We start from the raw sequence: 27,082 nt of genomic DNA on the forward strand, positions 1-27,082 counted from the left end.
TGAAAGCCAGCTCTGACCACTCTTGCAATTGTGCCCGTCTTTATCCCCACGCAGCAATCGTAAATCCCCTCTCCCTTTCCCCACGGCATGGAAGAAAGACAGCGAAGAGAAAGAGCTGTTGGGGAGGCGCATAACCTCAAGACCAGTGCAGCGAGAGATTAGCCACCTGCCGCCCCCTTTTCCTTCCGTAGTTGGCGCCACTGTCATTCCTAGTTATCTGTAGTTGGGAGCATCAAAGCACATGAAGGAAGAGAAAGGTCCATTGACTTAGGAGAAGGGGAGCCCCCTCCTCCGAGTAGGTGTGAATGCCTTCACCTGAAGGCATTCCTTTGATGGAAGGAGAAAGCACATCCTGACACAATACAGCCCCTAGGTAGGGCATGTGGCAGCCTACCTAACAGGGAGAAGCTGCACAGGGCCCAGGTATTCTTGCAGGGTCTGCTGCCTCTGATGGCCCATCCACTTGCTTGCAGGCACTCTACTATCTGTGCTCATAGGTATATGCCCTTCCCAGCATTGTCAGTGAATGGGCTGTGAGTGGAAGAGAGGTGAGGGATGCACATGGCCAGAGGATGGGACGAGAGCTGTGGGGGAAACCTGAACATTCTATGCCCAGGACCCTCCAAGATCTGGAACCAGCCCTGCTGGCTGGACCATAGCAAGGATGCTTTGCACAAAAACGCTTTTGGGTTCCATATGTGGCACATGGTTACCACTGCTGAGAGCTTTTTTCGGAGAGTCACTATTGGGTGGCCAACCATGCTGAGCTAGAACTTGCTCTTTGACCTTTGTAAAGCATAGAGTTGGAGCTTCCATTGTGGAAACCTGTGATTGGTCTGAACGCCAGAGATTTCTGCAACCGCGTTGTGTTGGCATCCTTGACCAAGAACATCCAAGATGAATTATGGATCAGGTGGCAGGAAATATTGAGTCGTACCTCTCTTTACAATCCTACAGCTCAGGCTTACAGGTTAAAAAAGACCACTGACAAATGTTTGTGCTTCTGTGTGAGTTTGCATTAAAAAGAATGTGTGGAATTAGTCCTATCATGGATTTCCTCAAAATGTGCAAATTAAGCAATACAGGTTACCTCTGCGACAAAGCTGATTATCAGCTCATCAGCCACCGTTGCGTAAGTATGTCTGGATTTCCCCATAATACGGTGTTATTCTTGGTTGTGAAATAGTCTTAACAAAGGAAATGTTGAGAAGGTCTTACTCAAAGCATGAGTAAGCAAGGGGGAGGGACACATTTAAACAGCACTTGAAGACAAGCCTATCATAAGGTACATGAGGGCTAACAGCCCATTCATTGTACTATACGTTCATAAGCATACCAGCTTCCCCATTGGGGTGGAGCAGCAGCTAGAGGACATGTGGCAGGCAAGATATGGATGGGACTTTAACATGGTAAGCAGGACATGGACAGTAACTTCCACGGGCTGGGAGAGGAAACCAAAAGGTGCTTTTACACATGATGACTAAAACCCTTTAGCTATAGTTTGCAAGCTGATGTCATTTCAAACAGTAAACTCCAGTTGCAAAGTGCATTACACAGTTTGCGCAGAAGGGCACCAAACCAATTCCTTTCCATCCCTGCTGCCCTCTAGTGAACTTAGGATAGAAGTACCACAGAACAGAAGGTGGGGATATTATCTGTCCATCCTTTCTGTACAGGCAGCCATATGCATAACAATACTTACGGATGTTCCCAGTGGGTCAGTGCTGGCTTTTATTTCTTTATTTACTGCATTTTGTACCCCAGATTTCTCCCCAGCAGGACCCACCCGGTTTCCACTGTTCTCCCCTCTATATCTAGTGAATCAGATGTGTTTTCGCACTCTGGCATTCCTGCTGGGTGACCTTGGGCTAGTCACAGTTCTTCGGAACTCTCTCAGCCCCACCTGCCTCACAAGGTGTCTGTTGTGAGGTGTCCTTCATGTATCCTGAAGGAACTGGACTGGCTTCCTATTTGCTACCTGGTCTAGTTCTGCAGGAGTTTAGACACCTGGCCAGGACCACCCTCTGTACCCAGGCATATGGGTGGCACCTACTGGGCACTGCCTCCCCATTCCCCTTCTATATTCTGTTTCGTTTTTGATACCAGTACCAGCTCTCTCCTGGGCTCATTCCGCACATGCAGAATAATGCACTTTCAAACTGCTTTCAGTGCTCTTTGAAGCTGTGCGGAATAGCAAAATCCACTTGCAAACAGTTGTGAAAGTGGTTTGAAAAGGCATTATTTTGTGTGTGCGGAAGGGGCCCTGGTTTCACCCCAAACCCAACTCTGAAATTTGTTGGGGCAGGCTCTATGTGGGCTGGGTGGTTATATATTTTTGAGGGTGGTGGTGGTTGATTAACGAGTTTTTAGGATAGTTTTTACATACTTGCATTTTTAGGGGTGTTTTTATGATTGCACCCCATCCAGAGACTCTGGTGATGGGCGGGAAATGAATCTACAGAACATAATAAATATGTCCCAACATAGCCACTCCACTAGCTAAGGATACAGGAATCCTGCTTGTGAGATAAGTCCACTGCCTTTGCCGTCGTAAGGATCTATTAATAACTGCCAGTTGCTTAGGGACTGAGCAACCTTCGCGGAAACAGCTCTTCAGCAAAGCTCCAATTAAGGCCTTGGCTGTCCGCCAATCCACTCAACCCACCCACCCACCCACCCCCCCCCCGGCTCATTCTCTAACCAACCTGACATCATTTAGCAATAGGGTTGCCTGGGGACAGCCCCCAAGTCTGTTGGGACACACTCCGGCCAGCAAAGTTCCCTTACATTGACACATCTGACCCAAATCCTGAAAAAAGGTAAACAGCAAGGCTTAGTGTGTGTCTATCTTCAGTTATAGCAAAATGACACACAAGATAAGCTTTGAGGATCAAACAGGTGAAGATGAGGAAGTACAGTCCTGATTGCGGGATGAAGAAGAAGAGCTTATATCCGCTCTTTCCTGTAAAGAGACTCAAAGGGGCTTACAAACTCCTGTCCCTTCCTCTCCCCACAACAAACTCCCTGTGAGGTGGGTGGGGCTGAGAAAGTTCCGAAGAACTGTGACTAGCCCAAGGTCACCCAGCTGGCATACGTTGGAGTGCACAAGCTAATCTGGTTCACCAGATAAGCCTCCACAGCTCAAGTGACAGAGCGGGGAATCCAACCCGTCTCTCCAAATTAGAGTGCACCTGCTTTTAACCACTTCACCACACCGGACGAGGAATTAGGGAAGACGGATCTGAAATCCCTCTTTTGTCACAAAGCGCACTGATTGATCTCGGACCAGTTCCTTTCCCAACCTAACCTACTGCACCGCGTAGGGGATAGCAGGAAGTCGAAGAGGATTTGTACCCCCCTGAAATCCTTGGAGTGAAGGTGGGAACACTCAAATCACTCAATAGCTACCTCTTTTGAGAGGGCCGTTTGCCAAAAGGCTTTAAAGGAAGGGGTGGGGGGATGTTAGAAGTCTTCTTTTTCTTTAGTTGCATTCATCTTAGTGGTTATCCCCCCACCCCCAATCAAACTCACTGCAAGAAGGGAGATTTTTTAAAATGCTCCTGCCGCAATATGGAAGTTGGTCATCCTTCAATAATCCAGAGTTTGTGTTCAGAAGGTTAAATTTGACTAAGTAGCCAGCTCCTGGGGGTGTGGCGTAGCGTGGCGTGTCCTTCCTAGTTTGTAGTTTGGGGAATTATGAGACACTTGTAGCTTAACAGTTTCCAGATATCTGTTCAATTCCAACAAACCCAATACTCCTATGTTGTATATGTTTTCTTTAAAGAGCATCGCTTTTGTGTGCATGCGTGAGAAAGACACCTCCCTAGAATTGTCATGGTTAGAACATAAGCCCCTGATGCACATGCAGAATAATGCACTTTCAATCCTCTTTCACAACTGTTTGCAAGTGGGTTTTGCTATTCCGCACAGTAAAATCCAGCTGCAAAAATCCATCTGCAAAGTACATTGAAAGTGGATAGAAAGTACATTATTCTACATGTGTGGAAGGGGCAAAAGGGACAGTGCTACACACACATCAGTACCAGTAACAAGGCGCAAAACTGTTTAGGACCAGGACACTGTCATGAAACCTTGAACTGATCAAGTCTGTTCTTCTTAGTGCAAAGCACAAACATCACACTCAAACTAAGCAATCTGTGTGGCATGGGGGTGATATTTTTTGGACCACACCGTTTTTTTGTACGAGCATCCACACCCAACTCAGATCTATGAAGAAATACAAGGTTTATTGATATATAAGCCATTAAAAACAAAGCAGAAAGGGTGCCCCATCCCATCAGAAATGAGAGCCTCACAGAGGCTGAAGTTATCCACGGTGCTTCCATACTGAATCGGAAATGGGTACTGGGGGTTTCATCAGCTTGGCTTAACTGTTGCTTTTCCACACAAGACTGTCAACTGGTTCTAAAGAATAAGCGAAGGAAGGAAGGAAGGAAGGAAGGAAGGAAGGAAGGAAGGAAGGAAGGAAGGAAGGAAGGAAGGAAGGAAGGAAGGAAGGAAGGAAGGAAGGAAGGAAGGAAGGAAGGAAGGAAGGAAGGAAGGAAGGAAGGAAGGAAGGAAGGAAGGAAGGAAGGAAGGAAGGAAGGAAGGAAGGAAGGAAGGAAGGAAGGAAGGAAGGAAGGAAGGAAGGAAAACACTAAGTAATTGGTATCAACTTCCTAACTACCCTTCAACATTACAGCTATTTATCATGCAGAATCAATCTGGGAGGAAAAAAAACTAGTCACTTTCTGGACTTCAGCAAGTCTGTATGTTGTATATTCCTCTGCCACAGAACAAAGCATGGCAGACTGTCTTTGCTGTAGAACGCTCCACCTGGGTCCTAGTACCTACCCATCCCAGCTCCCCCCATCCCCCCCCCCCCCACATTCTGTTTGAAAGTAAAAAATACATTTTGGCTCTTGCATCAAAGTACCATGTTCAATAATGCACAAATCATGGTTTTGACAAAGGCAGTGCGTAAAACGAATGATAATTCTCATATTCATTCAGGACTATATTCTAACGTGGAAGCATACAATTTTCTCAACCACCACACCTCAACTCACTGTGCTATCATCTTTTTGTGGAAAGGAGCATAATGAATAAACCACTCTGTTAAGAACATAAGAACATAAGAACTAGCCTGCTAGATCAGACCAGAGTCCATCTAGTCCAGCATTCTGCTACTCGCAGTGGCCCACCAGGTGCCTTTGGGAGCTCACACGCAGGATGTGAAAGCAATGGCCTTCTGCTGCTGCTGCTCCTGAGCACCTGGTCTGCTAAGGCATTTGCAATCTGAGATCAAGGAGCATCAAGATTGGTAGCCATAGATTGACTTCTCCTCCATAAATCTGTCCAAGCCCTTTTTAAAGCTGTCCAGGTTAGTGGCCATCACCACCTCCTGTGGCAGCATATTCCAAACACCAATCACACGTTGCGTGAAGAAGTGTTTCCTTTTATTAGTCCTAATTCTTCCCCCCAGCATTTTCAATGGATGCCCCCTGGTTCTAGTATTGTGAGAAAGAGAGAAAAATTTCTCTCTGTCAACATTTTCTACCCCATGCATAATTTTATAGACTTCAATCATATCCCCCCTCAGACGTCTCCTCTCCAAACTAAAGAGTCCCAAACGCTGCAGCCTCTCCTCATAAGGAAGGTGCTCCAATCCTTCAATCATCCTCATTGCCCTTCTCTGCACTTTTTCTATCTCTTTGATCTGTTCTACATACTTACCACTAGAGTATGAATATGTTGGACTGTGTCATCATTTAACATCTCCCTGTTGAGGTTCTTGAGGTCGTCATTAGCTAAACAGAGAGTCTGAACAAGCGGGGAAAGATACAGTGAGAGGACCAGCAATGTCAGGAGAACGTGCCAATGGTCATCTTTTCCACCCTCGACAGCCCCTGGCAACCACAAGAAAGTGGATTCCTGGGGTCACAAAACCTGCATAGTAGAAGACTTTGGATTTATATCCCACCTTTCTCTCCTGTAAGGAGACTCAAGGTGGCCTACAAGCTCCTTTCTCTTTTTCTCCCCACAACAGACACCTGGTGAGGCAGGTGGGGCTGAGAGACTTCAGAGAGAACTGTGACTAGCCCAGGGGCAGAGCAAGGGGGAACTGAGCCCAGGGCATGCCTGTGTCCTGTGCCCCTGCCACGCCCCCGTACCAGCGCGCACCCAGTCCATTGCGCCCCACCCCGTCCCCTTGGCGCTACACCACTGGACTAGCCAGAGGTCACCCAGCAGGAATGTAGGAGTGCAAAAACACATCTGGTGTACCAGATAAGCTTCTGCCATTCAGGTGGAGGAGTGGGGAATCAAACCCGGTTCTCCAGATTAGAATCCACCTACTCTAAACCACTACACCACGCTGGCTCCCTAGATATCCTGTTTCTTTTGCAAATTTATGGCACCAAAAAAATGTAGATGTCCTTCTATTCCTTCTCTCTTACTTTCAAAAACAGTAGAACTTTTTCTTAACCATGCAGTTTCTCCTACGCTGAATTTCAGACACAGCCTGGATTTAGTTTTTACGCCAGATGAACCACAGTCCCAGAACTGTACCTGCCCATCAGCCAGAGGTATGTTGACAAAGGGAACTGCTTTCTCATGCGGCATGGAAGCGCTTCTGACGGCCACGCCAAAAGTCCTTTCCGAAGCAGATGTACCATTCAAGAAGCCCCTCTGGGGATGTCTAGATTAAAGAAGAAGAGCAAGCGGACTTGGTATTGCCACTGTGAAAAGAAGCTATCAAAAGGCTAATCTTTTGAACTGTTGCTCGGGGGCAAAACAAGAACTCTGGTTTCTAGCAAACCGTCAAGTCCAAAAACCTCTGTTAATATTGAAACTGCACACTCTAAAGCAGTGGTGGCGAACCTTTGGCACTCCAGATGTTATGGACTACAATTCCCATCAGCTCCTTCCAGCATGGCCAATTGGCCATGCTGGAAGGGGCTGATGGGAATTGTAGTCCATAACATCTGGAGTGCCAAAGGTTCGCCACCACGGCTCTAAAGCATAGGTGTCAAATTCGTGGCCCTCCAGATGTTATGGACTACAGTTCCCATAATCCCCTGCCAGCATCATGCTGGCAGGGGATTATGGGAACTGTAGTCCATGACATCTGGAGGGACACGAATTTGACACCTGTGCTCTAAAGCTACTTGGGATTTTGTACACGACCATCACATTCCTGGAGGTGACACAAGAGCCTCTCCACAGCAAATCAAAAGTCAGTAAGGTATGGTGGTTAGTGCGCAACTGGGATTGAACAAGAAGAGTTGGTTTTTTGTACCCCGCTTTTCTCCATATGAAGGAGTCTCAAAGCGATTTACAATAACCTTCCCTCCCTCTCCCCACAACAGACACCTTGTGAAGTAGGTGAGGCTGAGAGAGTTGTGACTAGCTCAAGGCCTCAGGCTTCATGTGGAGGAGTGGGGAATCAAACACAGTTCTCCAGGTTAGAGTCCGCCCCTCATGGGAAAGAGTAAGGAATCAAATCTGGTTCTCCAGTTTAAAGTCCACTGCTCTTAACCCTTATGCTGGTGGTGGCAAACCTTTGGCACTCCAGATGTTATGGACTACAATTCCCCTCAGCCCCTGCAAATTGGCCATGCTGGCAGGGGCTGATGGGAATTGTAGTCCATAACATCTGGAGTGCCAAAGGTTCGCCACCACTGCCTTATGCCATGCTAAGGAAACCACAGTTCAAATCAATCATGCGGAACCCCGGGGTATCCAATTTATTGGGAGGCTTACTTTTACTTCATTTATACCCCAACTTTCTCCACAACAGGAAGCCAATGTGGCTTACAGAGTTCTCTAGTCTCAGAGAGTTCCCCAGACTGACACTGTACGCATTACACCACTGAGATTTTATTTTCTAGGCATTCACGTAATCCTTGGAATACCACACTCAGGTTTTTGAGTGGACTGAATGGGTTGGTATAAAAATAAGGGCACGAACCCAGTAAATGGGGCCATCCCAATAGTGCCAGGAGAGGAACTATAGCAGTGGTGGCGAACCTTTGGCACTCCAGATGTTATGGACTACAATTCCCATCAGCCCCTTCCAGCATGGCCAATTGACTATGCTGGCAGGGGCTGATGGGAATTGTAGTCCATAACATCTGGAGTGCCAAAGGTTCGCCACCACGGAACTATAGGATACTCGCTGGCTTAGCACCACCATGCACATTTTTTAGCCAAGATGAAATTGGACGCAAGGACTTCCTGGCAATCAAACTAAAGCTCTTGGACTCTACCTGTTCCCTATTAAGCTGGACTGCAAGTTTGGCACTACAACAGTGGACAAATCTAATTGGCATCATCAATAGATCCCCTCCCAGAGACCATTTCTCTTTCACCTACCCTTAAAACTCATTGCTTTCATCCTGTCTCTCCTCCAAGGAACTCAGTGTAATTTCAACAGGGCGAATCTGAATTTATCTTCACAAGGTGAAGATTTAACCAAGAGAGTCAACCCCCTGCAAGTTTTCGCAGGCAAGAAGAGATTCAGGATGAAGTTCAAGCCAATGTACTCCGCCAATGGGTTCTAAGAAAGAGGTGCCTATTTGAAAGTCCAAGCAAGTATTCTTCTATCGCAGGTAGCTCCCCAACTCCAAAAGAACACTGAGAACAGAACTCAGCTGCAAAGTTTACCTCTTAGAGCCCAATGGGATATATTTGGAGGCAGAGGCGGATCGCTGAAGCGTGCAGGCCTTGTTGGGATTTCTCATGTTTGGAGTGGAGCACACAGACCTGGCCAAGGTGGACCGGAGGAGAAGAAAAAAAGAGGAATGCAGAAGACCACCACAAGGACCATTGATGTATGTAGAAAGAGTTCCCTTGACATCTGATCTGCTCCAGCTTGAATCTTCTGGTAGGTAGACATTCACCACACCCAGGCCAATAGTGACAAGAAGCAGGGCCTTATTGGTGGTGACTCGCACTGTAGGACTACACTAGTAGTTCCACAATGGCTGATGTTTCCAGATGGTGATATGTATGACACTTTATTTTATAAAAACAGCACATTTAAACGAGCTGCATTTTAAGAAATAAGAATGCAATGCAGTCAAAGCTCCGCACTCTGAATATCACAGGTGCTGACGGGAGAGATGTTTGAGCACCCAGATCAAGAGAACTAACATCTAACTTCAGTTGGATTTGGTCCTGGGGTTTACTTTCAACTAAGAGTTATTTTTCCTTTAGTAAAACTTGTGAAAACTTTAGTCCTGACCCCTGAGGGTTTCTAAGGAGAAAAACCTATTGTGAACAAAGGTAGTAAAGTTCTCGTGGTTGCCCCCTCTCGCAAAGCAAGATCTATCCTGATAATTCCCCACTCTAAAAGGGACAGACCCAAGCATTTCAGGTAACAGCACCATGTATTTCTTACCGAGAAGTACCTTGTTTGCCCTTCAAGGCAGACGCCAAGGAAGCCAACGACTTGGTTTTTAAAATCTGGAGAAAGAGGAAGGAATACAACTGAGTTACAGACAAGCCAGGATACATTAGAAAATCCCAAACTGGCTCAAGTCCCCTGGAAGTAATCCATTTTGTGAAGTCTGGCCCAGTTCCACAATAGCACGGTTCTAGTCCTGGATTGCTGAATTATGTTCTACACATTCATGGTCTCCATCAAGATGGAGGCGGTTTGAGCAGCATCCGAGAATAAAGAAGAAGAGTTCAAATTTATACCCCACCTTCCTCTCCGGCAAGGAGACAGCCCCTGACAACCACAAGAAAGTGGATTCCTGGGGACACAAAACCTGCATAATAGTAGAAGACTTTGGATTTATACCCCGCCTTTCTCTGCTGTAAGGAGGCTCAAGGTGGCCTACAAGCTTTCCCTTCCTCTCCCCACAACAGACACCTGGTGAGGTAGGTGGGGCTGAGGGAGTTCAAAGAGAACTGTGACTAGCCCAAGGTCACTCAGCAGGAATGTAGGAGTGCGGAAACACATCTGGTTCAACAGAAAAGCCTCTGCCACTCAGGTGGAGAAGTGGGGAATCAAACCCGGTTCTCCAGATTAGAATCCACCTGCTCTTAACCACTACGCCACGCTGGTTGAGGCACAAAACAATTCATAAAGTTCTGCGCACTATCCCACAGGTATGTGTGTCCTGGCTCACAATGCAAGTTCTAAGAGTAGTGGTGGGCCACAAATGCACTGCTGAGCAAGACACTCTTCTCCTGCCTCCTGAATCAGTACTTACTTTCTGAGGTGTCTTCTTCGTCTTGGGTCCGCTCTCCTCTTTTGCATCTTTGTATTCCACAATTGTGGTGACCTTAACTTCAAGAGGATTTAGCAGATCATAATTAGAAAGGCAATGACTGGATTTCTATTAACTCCTACATGGGCTAGGTACAGAGTCAACCGTCTCTCAAGGACTTGGCAGAACGTTCTAGCTTAGATGGGAAGAGCCCCAGGATGTTGTATATATAACCCACAGGCTTTGCACACACACACAAACACCCCCACTGCAACTGCCAAGAAGCCACTCTAAAAACACACAATTCAATTCATGTCATGGAATCGGGTGTAGAACTGGACTCCTACTGAATTCAGTTCGCCCCCCACTAGAAGAAGAAAAAGACGACGAGTTTGGATTTATACCTCACCTTTCTCTCCTGTAAGGAGACTCAAGGTGGCTTAGAAGCTCCTTTCCCTTCCTCTGCCCACCACAGACACCTGGTGAGGCAGGTGGGGCTGAGAGAGGTCTGAGAGAACTGTGACTAGCCCAAGGTCACCCAGCAGGAATGTAGGAGTGCAGAAACACATCTGGTTCACCAGATAAGCCTCTGTCACTCAGGTGGAGGAGTGAGGACTCAACCCCAGTTCTCCAGATTAGAATCCACCAGCTCTTAACTACTACGACACAGCAGTTCACAAGACCCATCTGCTTTGGGGGCTTCTTCTAACCAATGAAGAAGAAGAAGAGTTTGGATTTATATCCCCCCTTTCTCTCCTGTAGGAGACTCAAAGGGGTTTACAATCTCCTTGCCCTTCCCCCCTCACAACAAACACCCTGTGAGGTAGGTGGGGCTGAGAGAGCTCCGAGAAGCTGTGACCAGCCCAAGGTCACCCAGCTGGCGTGTGTGGGAGTGCACAGGCTAATCTGAATTCCCCAGATAAGCCTCCACAGCTCAGGCGGCAGAGCTGGGAATCAAACCCGGTTCCTCCAGATTAGATACATGAGCTCTTAACCTCCTACGCCACTGCTTACCTCGCTTGCTGCCAGTCCTTAATAGCTTGGGATTGGGTCCCTCTCCCATCGAGCAGTCATTCTGTAGGGTTATCAAGTGGAAAGAAAAAGAGAAGGAAGAAGGGAAGAGACTGAGACTTGTATTGCTGCGGTACCTCCACAGCAAACTCATTCCAATATACTGGGTTGGTTTAAAGGCAGATTGACGACTGAAAGAGGGGGGGGGGCAGGAGTCACTGCAAGCCTTTGAAAAGCAGTGCCACAAATGAACTCGTTGACATGGCTATCAAAAGGAACCGAGTGCACCATGACCGCATTTCTGTTATGTTACGTGGAAGAAAACTTACTGCTGTCGCTGCGGCCACAACTGTGGCAGCTGCTTCCTCTTCCTTCAGATCTGCAACACAGAGACGGACCACCAGGTTAAGGTCCCTGGGTACATAAAATCTTACTTATTAGAATCATAGAGCTGGAAGAGACCACACGGGCCATCAAGCCCAATCCCCTGCGATGCAAGAAGACATGATCAAGGCACTCCGGACAGGTGGCCACCCAGCTTCTGTTTAAGAACCTCCAAAGAAGGAGACTCCACCACCCTCCGAGGTAGTGCATTCCACTGTCAAACAGCCCTTTCTGTCAGGAAGTTCTTCCTAATGTTTAGGTGGAATCTTTTTTCCTGTACCTTGAGTCCATTACCCCTGGTCCTAGTCTCTGGAGCAGCAGAAAACAAGCTTGCTCCCTCTTCAACATGACATCCCTTCAAATATTTAAACATAGCTATCATGTCTCCCCTTAACCTTCGCTTCTCCAAACATCCCCAGCTCCCTAAGTCTCTCCCTGTAGGGCATAGATTCCAGACCTTTTACCATTTTGGTAACTCTCCTCTGGACCCATCCAGCTTGTCAATATCCTTCTTGAACTGTGGTGCCCAGAACTGGAAACAATATTCCGGGAGAGGTCTAACCAATGCAGAATAGAGTGGTACTATTACATCCCTCAGTCTAGACACTAGGCTCCTATTGATGCAGCCCAGAATTGCATTGGCTTTCTTGGCTGCTGTATCACACTGCTGGCTCACATTCCAGTCGTTACCTACTAAGACTTCCAGATCCCTTTCACATGTGCTGTTGTCAGGTGTCCCCCATTAATTTGATTTTTTTCCTGCCTAAATGTAGTATCTTACATTTACCCCTGTTGAAATTCATTTTGTTAGTTTGAGCCCATCTCTCTGATCTGACTCCAGATCATTTTGAATTCTGACCCTTCCAGGAATCTTTCTTGCTGGATTAAAACAAGAATCTGGTGGTAACTTACAGAGCAACAAAAATGTATTTCCGCATAAGTTTCCACCATTCCATTCTCATCTCCTTTATTGGCAGAAATAAGTTTGCGCCAGTCAGAGGTCACTTAAGATGCGTTCGAGTGGAAATCCAATCGTAGACGCAACCCACACGATGCTGCCTTATGTGGAATCGGACCATTGAGTTTATCACAGTCAGTATTGTTTACTCTGACTGGCAGGGTCTCAGCCAGAGACCTTTCACATTGCCTACTTCCTAGTTCTTCTATAACTGGACATGCCAGGTATCAAATCTGGGACCTTCTGCGCGCCTAGCAGAGGTTCTTCTAGTGCAGTGGTGGTGAACCTTTGGCACTCCAGATGTTATGGACTACAATTCCCATCAGCCCCTGCCAGCATGCCACATGGCCATGCTGGAAGGGACTGATGGGAATTGTAGTCCATAACATCTGGAGTGCCAAAGGTTCACCACCACGGTTATAGTGAGTCACAACCCTAAAGGTTATGAACTGGACTGGAGTCACAACCCTTCTCTAAATCCAAGCTCTCTTCTCCGGAATCAAGAGCTTTGATCCAGCCAGCCCAGCACTGCCCACTCAGCCGCCCTGCAGAATCTGAGGTCCACACCCCACGCAAAAGCCCGCAGCCCCGGCCTGCCTTACTCCCGTGTAGAGGCCCCTTGGCACTCACGGATCAGGTCCTTCCTCCTCATCCGGCGCAGGACCAGGGGTCTGGTCAGGAGCTCCACCCGGAACGCCTTCTCGGCCGTCTGCAGGAGCGCCTCCAGGTCCTGCTTCATGACTTGCAGGTGGTCCTTCGCTGAGGGGGAGACAAAAAGCCCCCGAGAGAGACTTGGGACGGAGGCCCAAACTGCGCGCCCCGAAAGGCACGCTCGAACTCGGCGCCCCTTGAGCCCCTGCAAAGCCCCCCAGCCCGGACCCTTTTCTCCCGGCTCACCTTGCTGGTCGAAATCCCGCAGGAACAGACTGATCCGCTGGTCCCGCTGCTCTTTGCTCAAGAGGTTCCGATCCGGTTCCACTCCGGAGTCTCCGCTGCGCTTCTTGGTCCCGGAGTAATACTGCTTCAGCTCCATGTGGACGGCGCCAGCGACGCCCAGGCAGAAGGTGGGAAGGAGGGGAGAGGGAGGATTGATTGATTGATTGATTGATTGGGAGCCCCGTTCCGAGGGAGAGAAAAGCCCAGCCTAAGGCAAGCCCCGCCTCCTCTCTGATAATGAATGCACTGAGTAGACGTTAAGGGGCTAGTCCCCAGCAAAGAGTGGATTATCCCTTGTGGCACCAACCTTGATGTAGTGGTTAAGAGCAGGTGGATTCTAATCTGGAAAACCGGGTTTGATTCCCCACTCCTCCACCTGAGCGGCAGAGGCTTATCTGGTGAACCAGATGTGTTTCCACACTCCTATATTCCTGTTGGTGACTGTGGGCTAGTCACAGTTCTCTCAGAACTCTCTCAGCCCCACCAACCTCACAAGGTGCCTGTTATGGGGAGAGGAAGGGAAGGAGTTTTGTAAGACGCTTTGCGACTTCTTACAGGAGAGAAAGCTCTTCTGGAGGCATCTGTATTGCAAGCATTTAAAGCATCATCATTTGATAGCTATCACCTGCTAGATGACCTCCATACAGTGGCAAACTAGGACACAGCAAGGTTGTGGGGGGTTTTCCAGGCGGTGTGGCCGTGGTTTGGTGGATCTTGTTCCTAACGTTTCGCCTGCATCTGTGGCTGGCATCTTCAGAGGTGCATCCCAGAGGGAAGTCTGTTACACACTGTCCAGTGAGAAGGGAATGTTTAATAGGCTACATATTGTCCATGTCCCAGGGTGGGGAACCAATCAATAAGTGTTTGGGTGGAACTTGCTATGCAAAGGTGTGGTTGAGTGCATTGTATTTCAGGTTGGGTTGAATCCAGCTGTTTCACTGCAGACTAATAACTCCCCTCTGCGTTCATACTTTGTCAGCAGACGTCAGCTTGTTTCAAAGTCCTGAAGATTGTTCAAATGTTACCACCGATAAATGTGACAAACTGATTTTTTTTTCAGGGCAAAGGAACCAGGGACAAGATGCTGATCAGGATCATGGTTTCTCGCAGCGAAATCGATATGCTGAAAACTAAGAGCAAGTTCAAGAGGAAATATGGAAAGTCCCTCTATTACAGTGATGGCGAACCTATGGCACGGGTGCCCGAGGTGGCACTCAGAGACCTCTCTGTGGGCACACGCAAACAGAGTTCATCATGTGGGGGGGGATCGCCTCCCCCCCCACACATCTAGGCTGCCCTGGGCCGCTGGGCTTGATTATTAGCATTAAACCTAACGCCTAGTTTTGGGGAAGCAGTGTAGGTAACCCTGTTAAGTGCTGTTAAAACCCACTGATTTTCATGCGAAGAACTAAAGCACGATCCTTTACCTGGGAGTAAGCTCGGTTGCTGGCAATGGGACTTGCTTCTGAGTAAACCCTCCTAGGGTCGTGATTCACCCGTTCAAAGAGTTGCATGGTTGCTTCAAAGCAAAGCCAACAACTACCACCAAGCTTACTCCCGAGTAACGCACGCCTTGGGTCCAACCATTTTTTCTAAACTGAAGCCTCAGTATTCAGGTTAAATTGCCGTGCTGGCACTTTGTGATAAATAAGTGGGTTTTGGGTTGCAGTTTGGGCACTCGGTCTCGAAAAGGTTCGCCATCACTGCTCTATTACTTCATCCAGGTGAGCGAGGGGTCGGAAGGAGCTCACTGCTTGCCTCTGCATAGTAACCCTGGACTTCCTTGGCAATCTCCCATCCAAGCACCAACCAGGGATTTACGTATTTTTGTCTCTTTAATTCTGCACCATTTTGGAGGTTCTTTCGAGATGTGCAGGAAGGTTCATGGGATAATTTCTCTCGTCTGTTTCGCTTTCCATGCAGCAAGACACAAAGGAGGATTACCAGCGGGCGCTCCTGAACCTCTGCGAAGGAGATGACTGAAAACTGCAATGGAGAAGACCCGTCCTTGCCCGGATCTGTGTTTTCCGCTTCCCTTCTCCTCCTGCCACTCTAGCCCCATCGACGCACTAACCTCTTCTGTCTCTGTATTTACAAGTCTCGATACTGTGGGTTGCTTTCGTGTAGTCCCCCGACTCGGCTCTGTGCGGCTTTTAACTCAAGTAGCTAACCCTGTGGTGGCGAACTTATGGCACAGGTGCCAGAGGTGGCACTTCAGAGCCCTCTCTCTCTGGGCATGCGCAAACAGAGTGCCCCTCCACACACACATCTAGGCTGGCCTGGGCCGCTGGGCTCGATTATTAGCATTAAACCTAAGACCTAGTTTTGGGGAAGCAGTGTAGATAACCCTGTTAAGCGCTTTTGCTACGTTCACACCCTGCCTTGTCAGTTTCTCCTGGTGCTGTGTTTCGGTTGGATATTCAAAGAGATTCTTAAGGAGCGAAGTAAAAAAATAGTACGCAGGGATGCTGAGTTGCTTTTGTTTTAAATATACTTTACTTCGCTAAAAGGAGGGAAGGGTTACGTGGGGGGGGGGGGAACAAGAAATGCTAGACTAGCAAATGCGCAGTTAATACTACATCCTGTCTAATATCTCCTGTTCTGATCTGTAACAAAGAAAGTCAGGCAATGTACTGTCAAAAGCTTTCATGGCCGGATTCAACTGCGTGTTGTGGGTTTTCTGGGCTGTGTGGCCAGCCCGGAAAAACCCACAACCAAAAGTCAGGTAACTTTGTAACCTTACATGTTTGTGCTTCTCAGCACGCAGGCAATGGTGACCAATGGTTAAACCACAGCGTAGGTCATAAACAGTGACCTCAACATCTTGTTTGCATATAGGCAGTTAACCCTTTAGTAGCTGGATTGTCCGGCAGACACTTGCAAATCCCAGCAGTTTCTCACTTCCTCGTCTATTTTTCACATCATTCCTCTCGAAACCCCCCCCCCCCCCCCATGAGAGCCCCCAAGGAGCCGCTCTTCTGCTGGGACTCAAGCCAGAGAGGAACAACCCAAAATGCCCAGCTGAAGGAAAGGGGGAAATAAAGCAGCCGGGGGGGCGGGGGGCTGGCCGGCTGCCCCGCACGGTCGCTTGAGAACCGGAAATATCGGGGTGCCGGCAATCATGGTCTTTCCCCAATCGCAATAATTTAGAACTTCTGCCCCAATGTCCTTCTCCGCTATCAAAGCCCGGAAGTGTCGCAACCCGTGAGGTCTCCCAGCCCCAGGGACAAGATACGTCACATGGAACTCTTGCCCCTCTTCTGTAGTCCCGCCATCGGGCTCGCCTCAATTGAACATTATTGATTTGGCCGCTAGATGGCAGCATTCCCTCGCCCTGTTTTGAAGTGTCACAGCGAAGACTATAGGAGCCAGAAGTGTTCTCCTGAACGATCACCCCCGTTTTGTAGTCGTTCCGCCACCACATGGTACTTGAAAGTGTTACCGCTAATGGGGTCCCGCATGCCTCCTGTACCGGAAGCCCACCAGAATTATCCCCCCGTTCTGTAGTCTTCCCTCCACCATACGGTACCCAGAAATGTAACGCCTAATATGGTCCCCTGTGCCACATAGACCAGAAGTGTTTCACAGAATCACACCCCCCCTTCTGTAGTCTTTCCCCCACCCCTCCGTACCCCAGCCAAAGACCGGCAGCGTGACACAGAATCGTCCCCCCCTTCTGTAGTTCCATTAGAAATTTAAAATCAATAAAATAACAGTCCAAACATTCTACAAAATAATAAAATACAAGTATTAGAATGGCCTGGGTTAAACGTGGTTCTAAATTATACCCTCCCGACCACCACAAACCCTCCCAGGAAAGAAATATGGGACTGGAGGGGCTCTGAAATAAGACAGCAAAGCACCCGGGTGCATGGGCAGGAGTTTCTGCTGCAGCAAAGGCCCCAACAAAGACCCCTTTCCCACTCCCCCACCCCACCCCGAGCCCGCCATGATTAGAACGTCCATTGCCGTTAACACGATCGTTATAACGGCAATGGCTGGCAAAGGCCCCGTTAATACGATCGTTATAACGATCGGTCTAACAGCAATGGCTGGTAAAGGCAAGGGCAGTTAATGCGATCGTTATAACGCTCGTTAAACCGGCAACGGCAAGGGCAGTTAACGCGATCGTTATAACGATCGTTATAACGGCAATGGCTGGCAATAGCCCTGGTAAGGATCGTTATAACGATCGGTCTAACAGCAATGCCCGGTAATGGCCCTGGCAAGGGCAGTTAACACGATCGTTATAACGATGCTGGTAATGGCCCCATTAACGCGATCGTTATAACGATCGTTATAACAGCAATGGCCGGTAATGGCCCCGTTAACACGATCGTTATAACAGCTATTGCTGGTAATGGCCCTGGCAATGGCTCTTAACACGATCGTGTTAACGGGGCCGGTAATGGCACTCGCAATGGCCGGTAATGGACATTCTAATGATGCCTGCTCAGGGGGGCGTGGTCCGGAGGAGGGGAGGGGGCAGGAAAGGGGTCGGCTCTCCTGACCATTGTGGTCTATCAGGACGGGGTGGGGGGGGAGGTCCCCAGCCAGGGCCGGTGTGGCGGAAGTTTGGGGGTGAAAAGCAACATGCTTGAGTGGGTGGGTGGGGGGTTTCGTCCCAGAGTCCAGCCCCCCAAGCAGCAGCCCTGCTCTGCGGGGGTGGGGGGTGGGGGAAGGGGGCTGTCACCGGCGGTGTCGTTTTGCAAAGGACGGGGGGCGCGCCGAGACAGCGCGCTGATTGGGCTGTCGCCCTTCCTCCTCCCGCTTGATTGGCTGGCGGGGCAGCAAGGCGGAAACGTCCAGCCGGCCCTGTGAGCGAAGCCGGCGGCGGCGGCGGTGGGGGAGAGGAGGAGGAGGAGGAGGGGACCCTTCGGTAGGGATTGCTGCTGCTGCTGCTGCTGCAGGAGGGACGTCGTCGTCGCTGGGGGGACTCTGGCCACCCTCCTTCCCTCCACTGGCCTAATGCCCATTGGACAAGGTGGGCAGCTGCCCAGGGCATCACCTTGTGAGGGGCATCAAAATGCTGGTTTCATTTTTGGGTATTTTAGTGGTTTTCCATTTTTGGCCTGCAGGGGGCGTAGTTTTTAGGCTAGCAGCACCAAAATTTCAGCTTATCATCAGGAGACTGCCCTTATGCTACCCCAAGTCTGGTGAGGTTTGGTTCAGGGAGTCCAAAATTATGGACTCCCAAAGGGGGTGCCCCTATCCCCCATTGTTTCCAATGGGAGCTAATAGGAGATGGAGGCTACAGTTTTGAGGGTCCATAACTGTGGGCCCCCTGAATCAAACTGCACCAAACCTGGCAGGTATCACTAGGGCAGTCTCCTGATGAGACTCTGAAAGTTTTGAGACTGTACCTTCAGAAATGTGCCCCCCAGCCTGCAACCCCCATTGACAGCAATGCAGAAAACTCAATGCAGAACAAAGATTCTTGGGCAAATTTAGGGATGTTCTTGCAGGGAGGGCATTTTTGGACGTATCAGCACCAGATTTGTAGGGTATCATCTGGAGACTGTCATGATGGCACCCCCCAGGTTTGGTGCAGTTTGGTTCAGGGGGTCCAAAGTTATGGACCCTCAAAAGGGTAGCCCCCATCTCCTTAGCAAAGAATGTGGGGTACCCCCTTTGAGGGTCCATAACTTTGGCCCCCCTGAACCAAACTGCACCAAACCTGGGGGGGGGGGTCCCATTAGGACAGTTTCCAGATGATACTTGACATTTTGGTGCTGATACATCAAAAAATGCGCCCCCTGCAGGAACATCCCAGAAATTTGCCCAAGAATCTTTGTTCTGCATTGAGTTTTCTGTATTCCTGTCAATGGGGGTTGCAGGCTGGGGAGGGGCACATTTCTGAAGGTACAGTCTCAAAACTCTCTACCCAATAGTTGACCTTTTAATTTTCTATAAGCTTCTGAATAGGACAAAGGGCAAAGTGAATCCACTGACAGTCCAATAGAGGCCATTTTTTCTTCAATTATGGAAAACCAGGGGTTGGAATGGGTGTCAGAGAGCAGACGGTGGACCAGGGAATTACAGTCTGAGAGAAAATGAATTCACAGCCAGAATCTAAAAGCCCTCAGCCAAGCGGCTGATTCCAAGGAGTTTTGACCTAACTCCAGACAAAGGGCTACATAGGGCACGCAATTTGGGGATTAGCTCTCATTGGAAACAATGGGGGATGGGGCACCCCTTTTGGGAGTCCATAACTTTGGACTCCTTGAACCAAGCCTCACCAAACTTGGGGGGTAGCATAAGGACAGTCTCCTGATGATATGCTGAAATTTTAGTGCTGATATGTCTAAAAATGCACCCCCTGCATGCACCAATGTCCTGGTGCAAAATAAAATGGTCATGGTGAAGTGGCTGACCATGGGGGGGGGGGGGGGTGGCATCCAACTCAGGTTTTGCCCAGGGCTACAGTTTGCCTCGTTACGCCCCTGTTGCAGATGTTTTAATGAAAGCAAAGACAAGCAGGACAGATTTCACTGATGGTAAAAATGGCATCAGACAGCTTTAACTGGAGCGGGGAATGCTATGACCGGAAAGCGAGTGCAGAAAAAGGCTCATTTTCTGGTAGCCACCTGCTTGGCCTTTAACGGCACAGAAACCCCCAAAAAGGGACTCTTGTGAAGGTTTTAATTGGTGGGCAAGGCCATGTTGAAGCAGTGATTCTCAAAGTAGACCACCTTGTAGGATGCAATGCAAAACAACTGACAGACACACAGTCAACAGTGTCTTTTTGACAGGGTCTGACAGTCCATAGGAAAGCAATTGTTGAGTCTGCATGCAGATATCAAATGTGCAACCTGTGACCCTCAACATATTTATTCTTGGCTGATGCTTTTTATTTATTTCAAGAGTTTTAACCCTGTTTTTCTGCCCACTGGGACCCAAAACAGGGGCATAATGCCCATTGGGCAAGGTGCCCAGGGCGCCACTTTGTGGTGGGCACCAAAAATGCAGGGTTCGTATTGGGGTATTTTTAGTGGTTTTCCGTTTTTGGCCTGCAGGGGGAGCTGTTTTTAGGCTAGAGGCACCAAAATTTCAGAGTTTTTTCGTGAGCCCCTACTGATGATACCACCCAGGTTTGGTGAAGTTTGGTTTAGGGAGTCCAAAGTTATGGACTCCCAAATGTGTCCAAAGTGCCTCATCCCCTCCCATCCTCCCAATGGGAGTTAGGAGATGGGGGCTACAGTTTTGATGGTCCATAACTTTGGCACCCCTGAACCAAACTGCACCAAACCTGGAGGTTATCATTAGGGCAGTCTCCTTATGAGATCCTGAAAGTTTTGAGATTGTGCCTTCAGAAATGTGCCCCCCCCCACCTGCAACACCCATTGACAGCAATGCAGAAAACTCAATGCAGAGAAAAGATTCTTGGGCAAATTTCTGGAATGTTCCTGCATGGAGTGCATTTTTGGATGTATCTGCACCAAAATTTCAGGATATCATCTGGAGACAGTCTTGATGGCACCCCCCAAGCTTGGTGCATTTTGGTTCAAAGGGGCCAAAGTTATAGACCCTCAAAAGCATAACCCCCTTAGTACACCTTAGTACACATGCCTTAGCACACCTTAGTACACCTTAGTACACCTGCCTTAGTACACCGTAGTACACCTGCCTAAGTCCACCTGCCTAATTACACCTTAGTAAACCTTAGTACGCCGGCCTTAGTACACCTTAGTACACCTGCCTCAGCACACCTTAGTACACCTGCCTTAGCACACCTTAGTACACCTGTCTTAGTACACCTTAATACACCTGCTTTGGTACACCTTAGTACACCTTAGTACACCAACCTTAGTGCACCTTAATACACCTGCCTAAGTACACCATAGTACATTTTAGTACACCTGCCTTAGTACACCTTAATACACCTGCCTTAGTACACCTTAATACACCTTAATACACCTGCCTTAGTGCACCTTAATACACCTGCCTTAGTACACCTTAATACACCTTAATAAACCTGCCTTAGTACACCTTAGTACACCTTAATACACCTGCCTTAGTAAACCTTAATACACCTGCCTTAGTACACCTTAGTACACCTTAATACACCTGCCTTAGTGCACCTTAATACACCTTAATACACCTGCCTTATTGCACCTTAGTACACCTTAATACACCTGCCTTAGTACACCTTAGTACACCTTAATACACCTGCCTTAGTACACCTTAATACACCTTAATACACCTGCCTTAGTACACCTTAATACACCTGCCTTAATACACCTTAATACACCTGCCTTAGTACACCTTAGTACACCTTAGTACACCTGACTTAGTACACCTTAGTACACCCTAATACACCTGCCTTAGTGCACCTTAATACACCTTAATACACCTTAACACACCTGCCTTAATACACCTTAATACACCTGCCTTAATACACCTTAATACACCTGCCTTAATACACCTTAATACACCTGCCTTAATACACCTTAATACACCTTAATACACCTGCCTTAATACACCTTAATACACCTGCCTTAGTACACCTTAATACACCTGCCTTAATACACCTTAATACACCTTAATACACCTGCCTTAATACACCTTAATACACCTTAATACACCTTCCTTAATACACCTTAATACACCTTAATACACCTGCCTTAATACACCTTAATACACCTTAATACACCTGCCTTAATACACCTTAATACACCTGCCTTAATACACCTGCCTTAATACACCTTAATACACCTGCCTTAATACACCTTAATACACCTTAATACACCTTAATACACCTGCCTTAGTACACCTTAGTACACCTTAATACACCTGCCTTAGTACACCTTAGTACACCTTAATACACCTGCCTTAATACACCTTAATACACCTGCCTTAATACACCTTAATACACCTTAATACACCTGCCTTAGTACACCTTAGTACACCTTAATACACCTGCCTTAATACACCTTAATACACCTTAATACACCTGCCTTAATACACCTTAATACACCTTAATACACCTTAATACACCTGCCTTAATACACCTGATAAAACTGATAAAAACTATGGTGTTGCCCAAGATACTGTATTTATTTCAAAATTTACCTGTAATATATAGTCCAAAAACAATCGCAGAATGGAGAAAAGATCTTCTGAATTTTGTATGGAATAAGAAGAGACATCGCATTAAGTATGTATTGCTAATAGAAAACAAAAAAAGGGCAGGCTTCGCCTTTCCGGACCTACAAACATATTATGACGCGGCAGCGATGCTTTGGGTTCGAGAGTGGATAAATCTAGACAATGAAGAACTTCTAGATATAGAGGGTCACAATATCAGGGCAGTATGGCACGAATACCTTTGGCCTACTAGAAAAGAAAAGGATAGGACGTTCAACAACCATATATTTAGGAGAGCGTTGTTAACCGTTTGGGAGAAATATAAATACTCCTATTATAGTAAATTACCTTACTGGGTGTCAAGAACCGAGAGTTGCTTAAATATTCAAAATAATAGCAACAAACCTTGGGTAACATATTCTGATATTCTAACTTGGACGCAAGACAACACACGACTCAAAGAAAGACAAGAGATAACAATTGGGCAAGAAATATGTCATTGGTTTACTTATCAACAAATACAAACACAATATAGGAAAGATATGACAGACTGGACAATTAATAAAAAACCAACCGAGTTAGACAAAATATTACTATTAGAACCAAACAAAGGACTCTCCAAATTATATAAGTTGTTAGTGAATTTACAAACAGAGAAAGAAAATGTAACAGATGTTATGGTGAAATGGGCACAGGACATAAGGAAAACAATAGCATATGAAGACTGGGAATTCAGCTGGGAAATAAATGCAAAATTCTCAGCAAGCTTAGAGTTGAGGGAAAACTCTTAAACTATACCATCGATGGTACCTAACCCCAACTCAATTGGCAAAAATGAATAGAAATACTAATTCGAGCTGTTGGCATTGTCATAAAGAAGAGGGAAATATGATGCATATGTGGTGGTTTTGTCACAAAATTAGAAATTTTTGGGTGATTGTACATGAAAATATAAAAAAAATAATGAAAATACAAATAGATTTTGCGCCAGAAATATATTTATTGAATATAGGAATTGGGAAAATTCCTAAAATAAATATTGAACTGTTCTTGTACATGACCACAGCGGCGAAAGTTTTGATAGCCAAAAACTGGAAAGGAGAAGGCTATTTAACAAAAGAAGAATGGTTACTTAAAATAACAGGCTATATGGATATAGATAGGCTGTCAATTAAATTTAAAGAATTACCTTGGAATAAATTTGAGAGGACATGGAAAGATTATCTTCAGTTTATAGATAAGGATAAAAAACAAACAGTTAATAAAATTGTGCTTAAAGAAAACTGAAGTAATGGTATACTATAATACAGTATGTTTAATAAGTATAATGACTTAGTTTGAATACATTATTAGAAGAATCTATACAATAACAATTATAATAACTCTTACTAGAAAATGTTTTTTTTTATTGTTTAATTCTCAGATCCAACTACCAATGCGGAAGTCTAAAAGCTGTAAAGATAGATGGAATCAAACCAAGCATTTTGTTTAAAAGATAAGATGATAGAACTGGAGAAACTGGCTTCGTAGAAAAAAAAATGGAATAACTTTATTTATTTTGTACAAATGTAATGGGAATATAATTGCTTACTTTTGTGTATATTTATTTTTTAAATAATAAAGTTTATGGGGAAAAATACACCTTAACATACCTTCGTTAATACACCTTAATACACCTTAATACACCTGCCTTAGTACACCTTAATACACCTTAATACACCTGCCTTAATACACCTTAATACACGTGCCTTAATACACCTTAATACACCTTAATACACCTGCCTTAATACACCTTAATAAACCTGCCTTAATACACCTTAATACACCTTAATACACCTGCATTAATACACCTTAATACACCTGCCTTAATACACCTTAATACACCTGCCTTAATACACCTTAATACACCTTAATACACCTGCCTTAATACACCTTAATACACCTTCCTTTACACCTTAATACACCTTCCTTAATACACCTTAATACACCTTAATACACTTTCCTTAATACACCTTAATACACCTTAATACATCTGCCTTAATACACCTTAATACACCTTAATACACCTGCCTTAATACACCTTAATACACCTGCCTTAGTGTACCTTAATACACCTGCCTTAATACACCTTAATACACCTTAATTCACCTGCCTTAATACACCTTAATACACCTGCCTTTAAATGCCACACCTTAATACACCTGCCTTAGTGCACCTTAATACACCTGCCTTAATACACCTTAATACACCTTAATTCACCTGCCTTTTAATACAATCTTTTGTTAATACAACCTTTAATACACCTGCCTTAATACACCTTAATACACCTCCCTTAATACACCTTTTAATACACCTTCCTTATCATTGACACCTTAATACAACAACAGCCTTAGTGCACCTTTTAATACACCTGCCTTAATCACAATCTTTTAATACAACCTGCTCTTAGTACACCTAATCTTAATACAACCTGCCTTAGTAATAATCTTTTACTACACCTGTAATCACACCTGGGCCTTAATACACCTTTAATACACCTTAATACACCTGCCTTTAATACAATCTTTTGCAGAATACACCTGCCCTTTAGTGCAACCTTAATACACCTGCCTTTTAATACACCTTGCATACACCTTTTTTTTAATACACCTGTCCCTTTACTACACCTTAATACACCTGCCTTATTACACCTGCCTTAATACACCTTTCAACACCTGCCTTAATACACCTTAATACAACTTAATACACCTGCCTTAATACACCTTAATACACCTTTAATACACCTGCCTTAGTGCACCTTAATACACCTGCCTTTACACCTTAATACACCTTAATACACCTTAATACACATGCCTTAGTACACCTTAATACACCTTAATACACCTGCCTTAATACACCTTAATACACCTGCCTTAGTACACCTTAATACACCTGCCTTAATACACCTTAATACACCTTAATACACCTGCCTTAATACACCTTAATACACCTGCCTTAGTGCACCTTAATACACCTGCCTTAATACACCTTAATACACCTTAATACACCTGCCTTAATACACCTTAATACACCTGCCTTAATACACCTTAATACACCTTAATACACCTGCCTTAGTACACCTTAGTACACCTCAATACAACTGCCTTAATACACCTTAATACACCTGCCTTAATACACCTTAATACACCTGCCTTAATAACCTTAATACACCTTAGTACACCTGCCTTCGTGCACCTTAATACACCTTAATACACCTGCCTTAGTACACCTTAGTACACCTGCCTTCGTGCACCTTAATACACCTTAATACACCTGCCTTACTGCACCTTAATACACCTTAATGCAGCTTAATACACCTGCCTTAGTATACCTTAATACACCTGCCTTAGTACACCTTAATACACCTTAATACATCTTAATACACCTGCCTTAGTGCACCTTAGTACACCTGCCTTAGTGCACCTTAATACACCTTAATACACCTGCCTTAGTACACCTTAATACACCTGCCTTACTACACCTTACTACACCTTACTACACCTGCGTTAGTAAACCTTAATACACCTTAATACACCTGCCTTAGTACACCTTAGTACACCTGCCTTGGCACACCTTAGTACACCTGGCTTAGTACACCTGTCTTGGCACACCTTAGTACACCTTAGTACACCTGGCTTAGCACACCTTAATACACCTTATTACCCCTGCCTTAGCACACCTTAGTACACCTTAGTATACTTTCCTTAGCACATCTTAGTACACCTTAGTACACCTGCCTTAGTACACCTTAGTACACCTGCCTTAGCACACTTTAGTACACCTTAGTACACCTGCCTTAGCATACCTTAGTACACCTGCCTTAGCACACCTTAGCACACCTTAACACACTTGCCTTACCACACCTTAGTACAGCTGCCTTAGCACACCTTAGTACAGTTGCCTTAGCACACCTTAGTACAGCTGCTTTAGCACACCTTAGTACAGCTGCCTTAGCACACCTTAGTACACCTTAGTACAGCTGCCTTAGCACACCTTAGTACACCTTAGTACACCTCAGTACTAAGTATTTAATACACCTGCCTTAGTACACCTCTGTACACCTGCCTTAGCACACCTTAGTACACATTCTTTAGCACATCTTAGTACACCTTAGTACACCTGCCTTAGCACACCTGCCTTAGCCCCCATCTCCCATTCTTTCCAGTGGGAGCTAAGGAGATGGGGGCTCCCCTTTTGAGGGTCCATAACTTTGTCCGCCCTGAACCAAACTGCACCAAACTTGTGGGTAGCATAAGGACAGTCTCCTGATGATACGCTGAAGTTTTGGTGCCGATATGTCTAAAAATGTACCCCCTGCAGGCACCAATGTCCTGGTGCAAAAAAATGTTTTGGTTGCGGTGGGGTGGCCGCCCATTGGGGAGGGGGGCATCCAACTCAGGTTTTGCCCAGGGCTCCAGTTTGCCTTGTTACACCCCTGCTTCCCTCC

The 27,082-nt window shown here is 46.3% G+C and overlaps 1 protein-coding gene across 1 annotated transcript; it reads right to left on the bottom strand.

Moving 5' to 3' along the window:
• Nucleotides 1-4,228: 4,228 nt before the first annotated feature.
• On the bottom strand, nucleotides 4,229-13,606 carry LOC125443867 (borealin-2-like). The gene is made up of 10 exons (XM_048516247.1): nucleotides 13,471-13,606; nucleotides 13,204-13,332; nucleotides 11,561-11,610; nucleotides 11,235-11,295; nucleotides 10,224-10,300; nucleotides 9,404-9,468; nucleotides 8,668-8,766; nucleotides 6,571-6,700; nucleotides 5,737-5,823; nucleotides 4,229-4,425 (listed from the first exon to the last, which is right to left on the bottom strand). The coding sequence occupies exons 1-10, from the start codon at nucleotides 13,604-13,606 to the stop codon at nucleotides 4,378-4,380; spliced, it is 882 nt and encodes a 293-aa protein (XP_048372204.1). The 3' UTR covers nucleotides 4,229-4,377.
• Between the last annotated feature and the right edge of the window lie 13,476 nt (nucleotides 13,607-27,082).

This window comes from Sphaerodactylus townsendi, linkage group LG14 (genome assembly GCF_021028975.2).
Source record: "Sphaerodactylus townsendi isolate TG3544 linkage group LG14, MPM_Stown_v2.3, whole genome shotgun sequence".
Lineage (NCBI taxonomy): Eukaryota > Metazoa > Chordata > Lepidosauria > Squamata > Sphaerodactylidae > Sphaerodactylus > Sphaerodactylus townsendi.

Excerpts from the sequence above, each read along its gene's own strand:
- LOC125443867 (XM_048516247.1), bottom strand. The coding sequence starts at position 13,606 with ATGGAGCTGAAGCAGTATTACTCCGGGACCAAGAAGCGCAGCGGAGAC. Across the intron at positions 10,301-11,234 it reads AAGGACTGGCAGCAAGCGAG|TTAAGGTCACCACAATTGTG; the intron begins GTAAGCAGTGGC and ends ATCCTCTTGAAG. Across the intron at positions 5,824-6,570 it reads TACCTCTGGCTGATGGGCAG|ACTCTCTGTTTAGCTAATGA; the intron begins GTACAGTTCTGG and ends CCGCTTGTTCAG.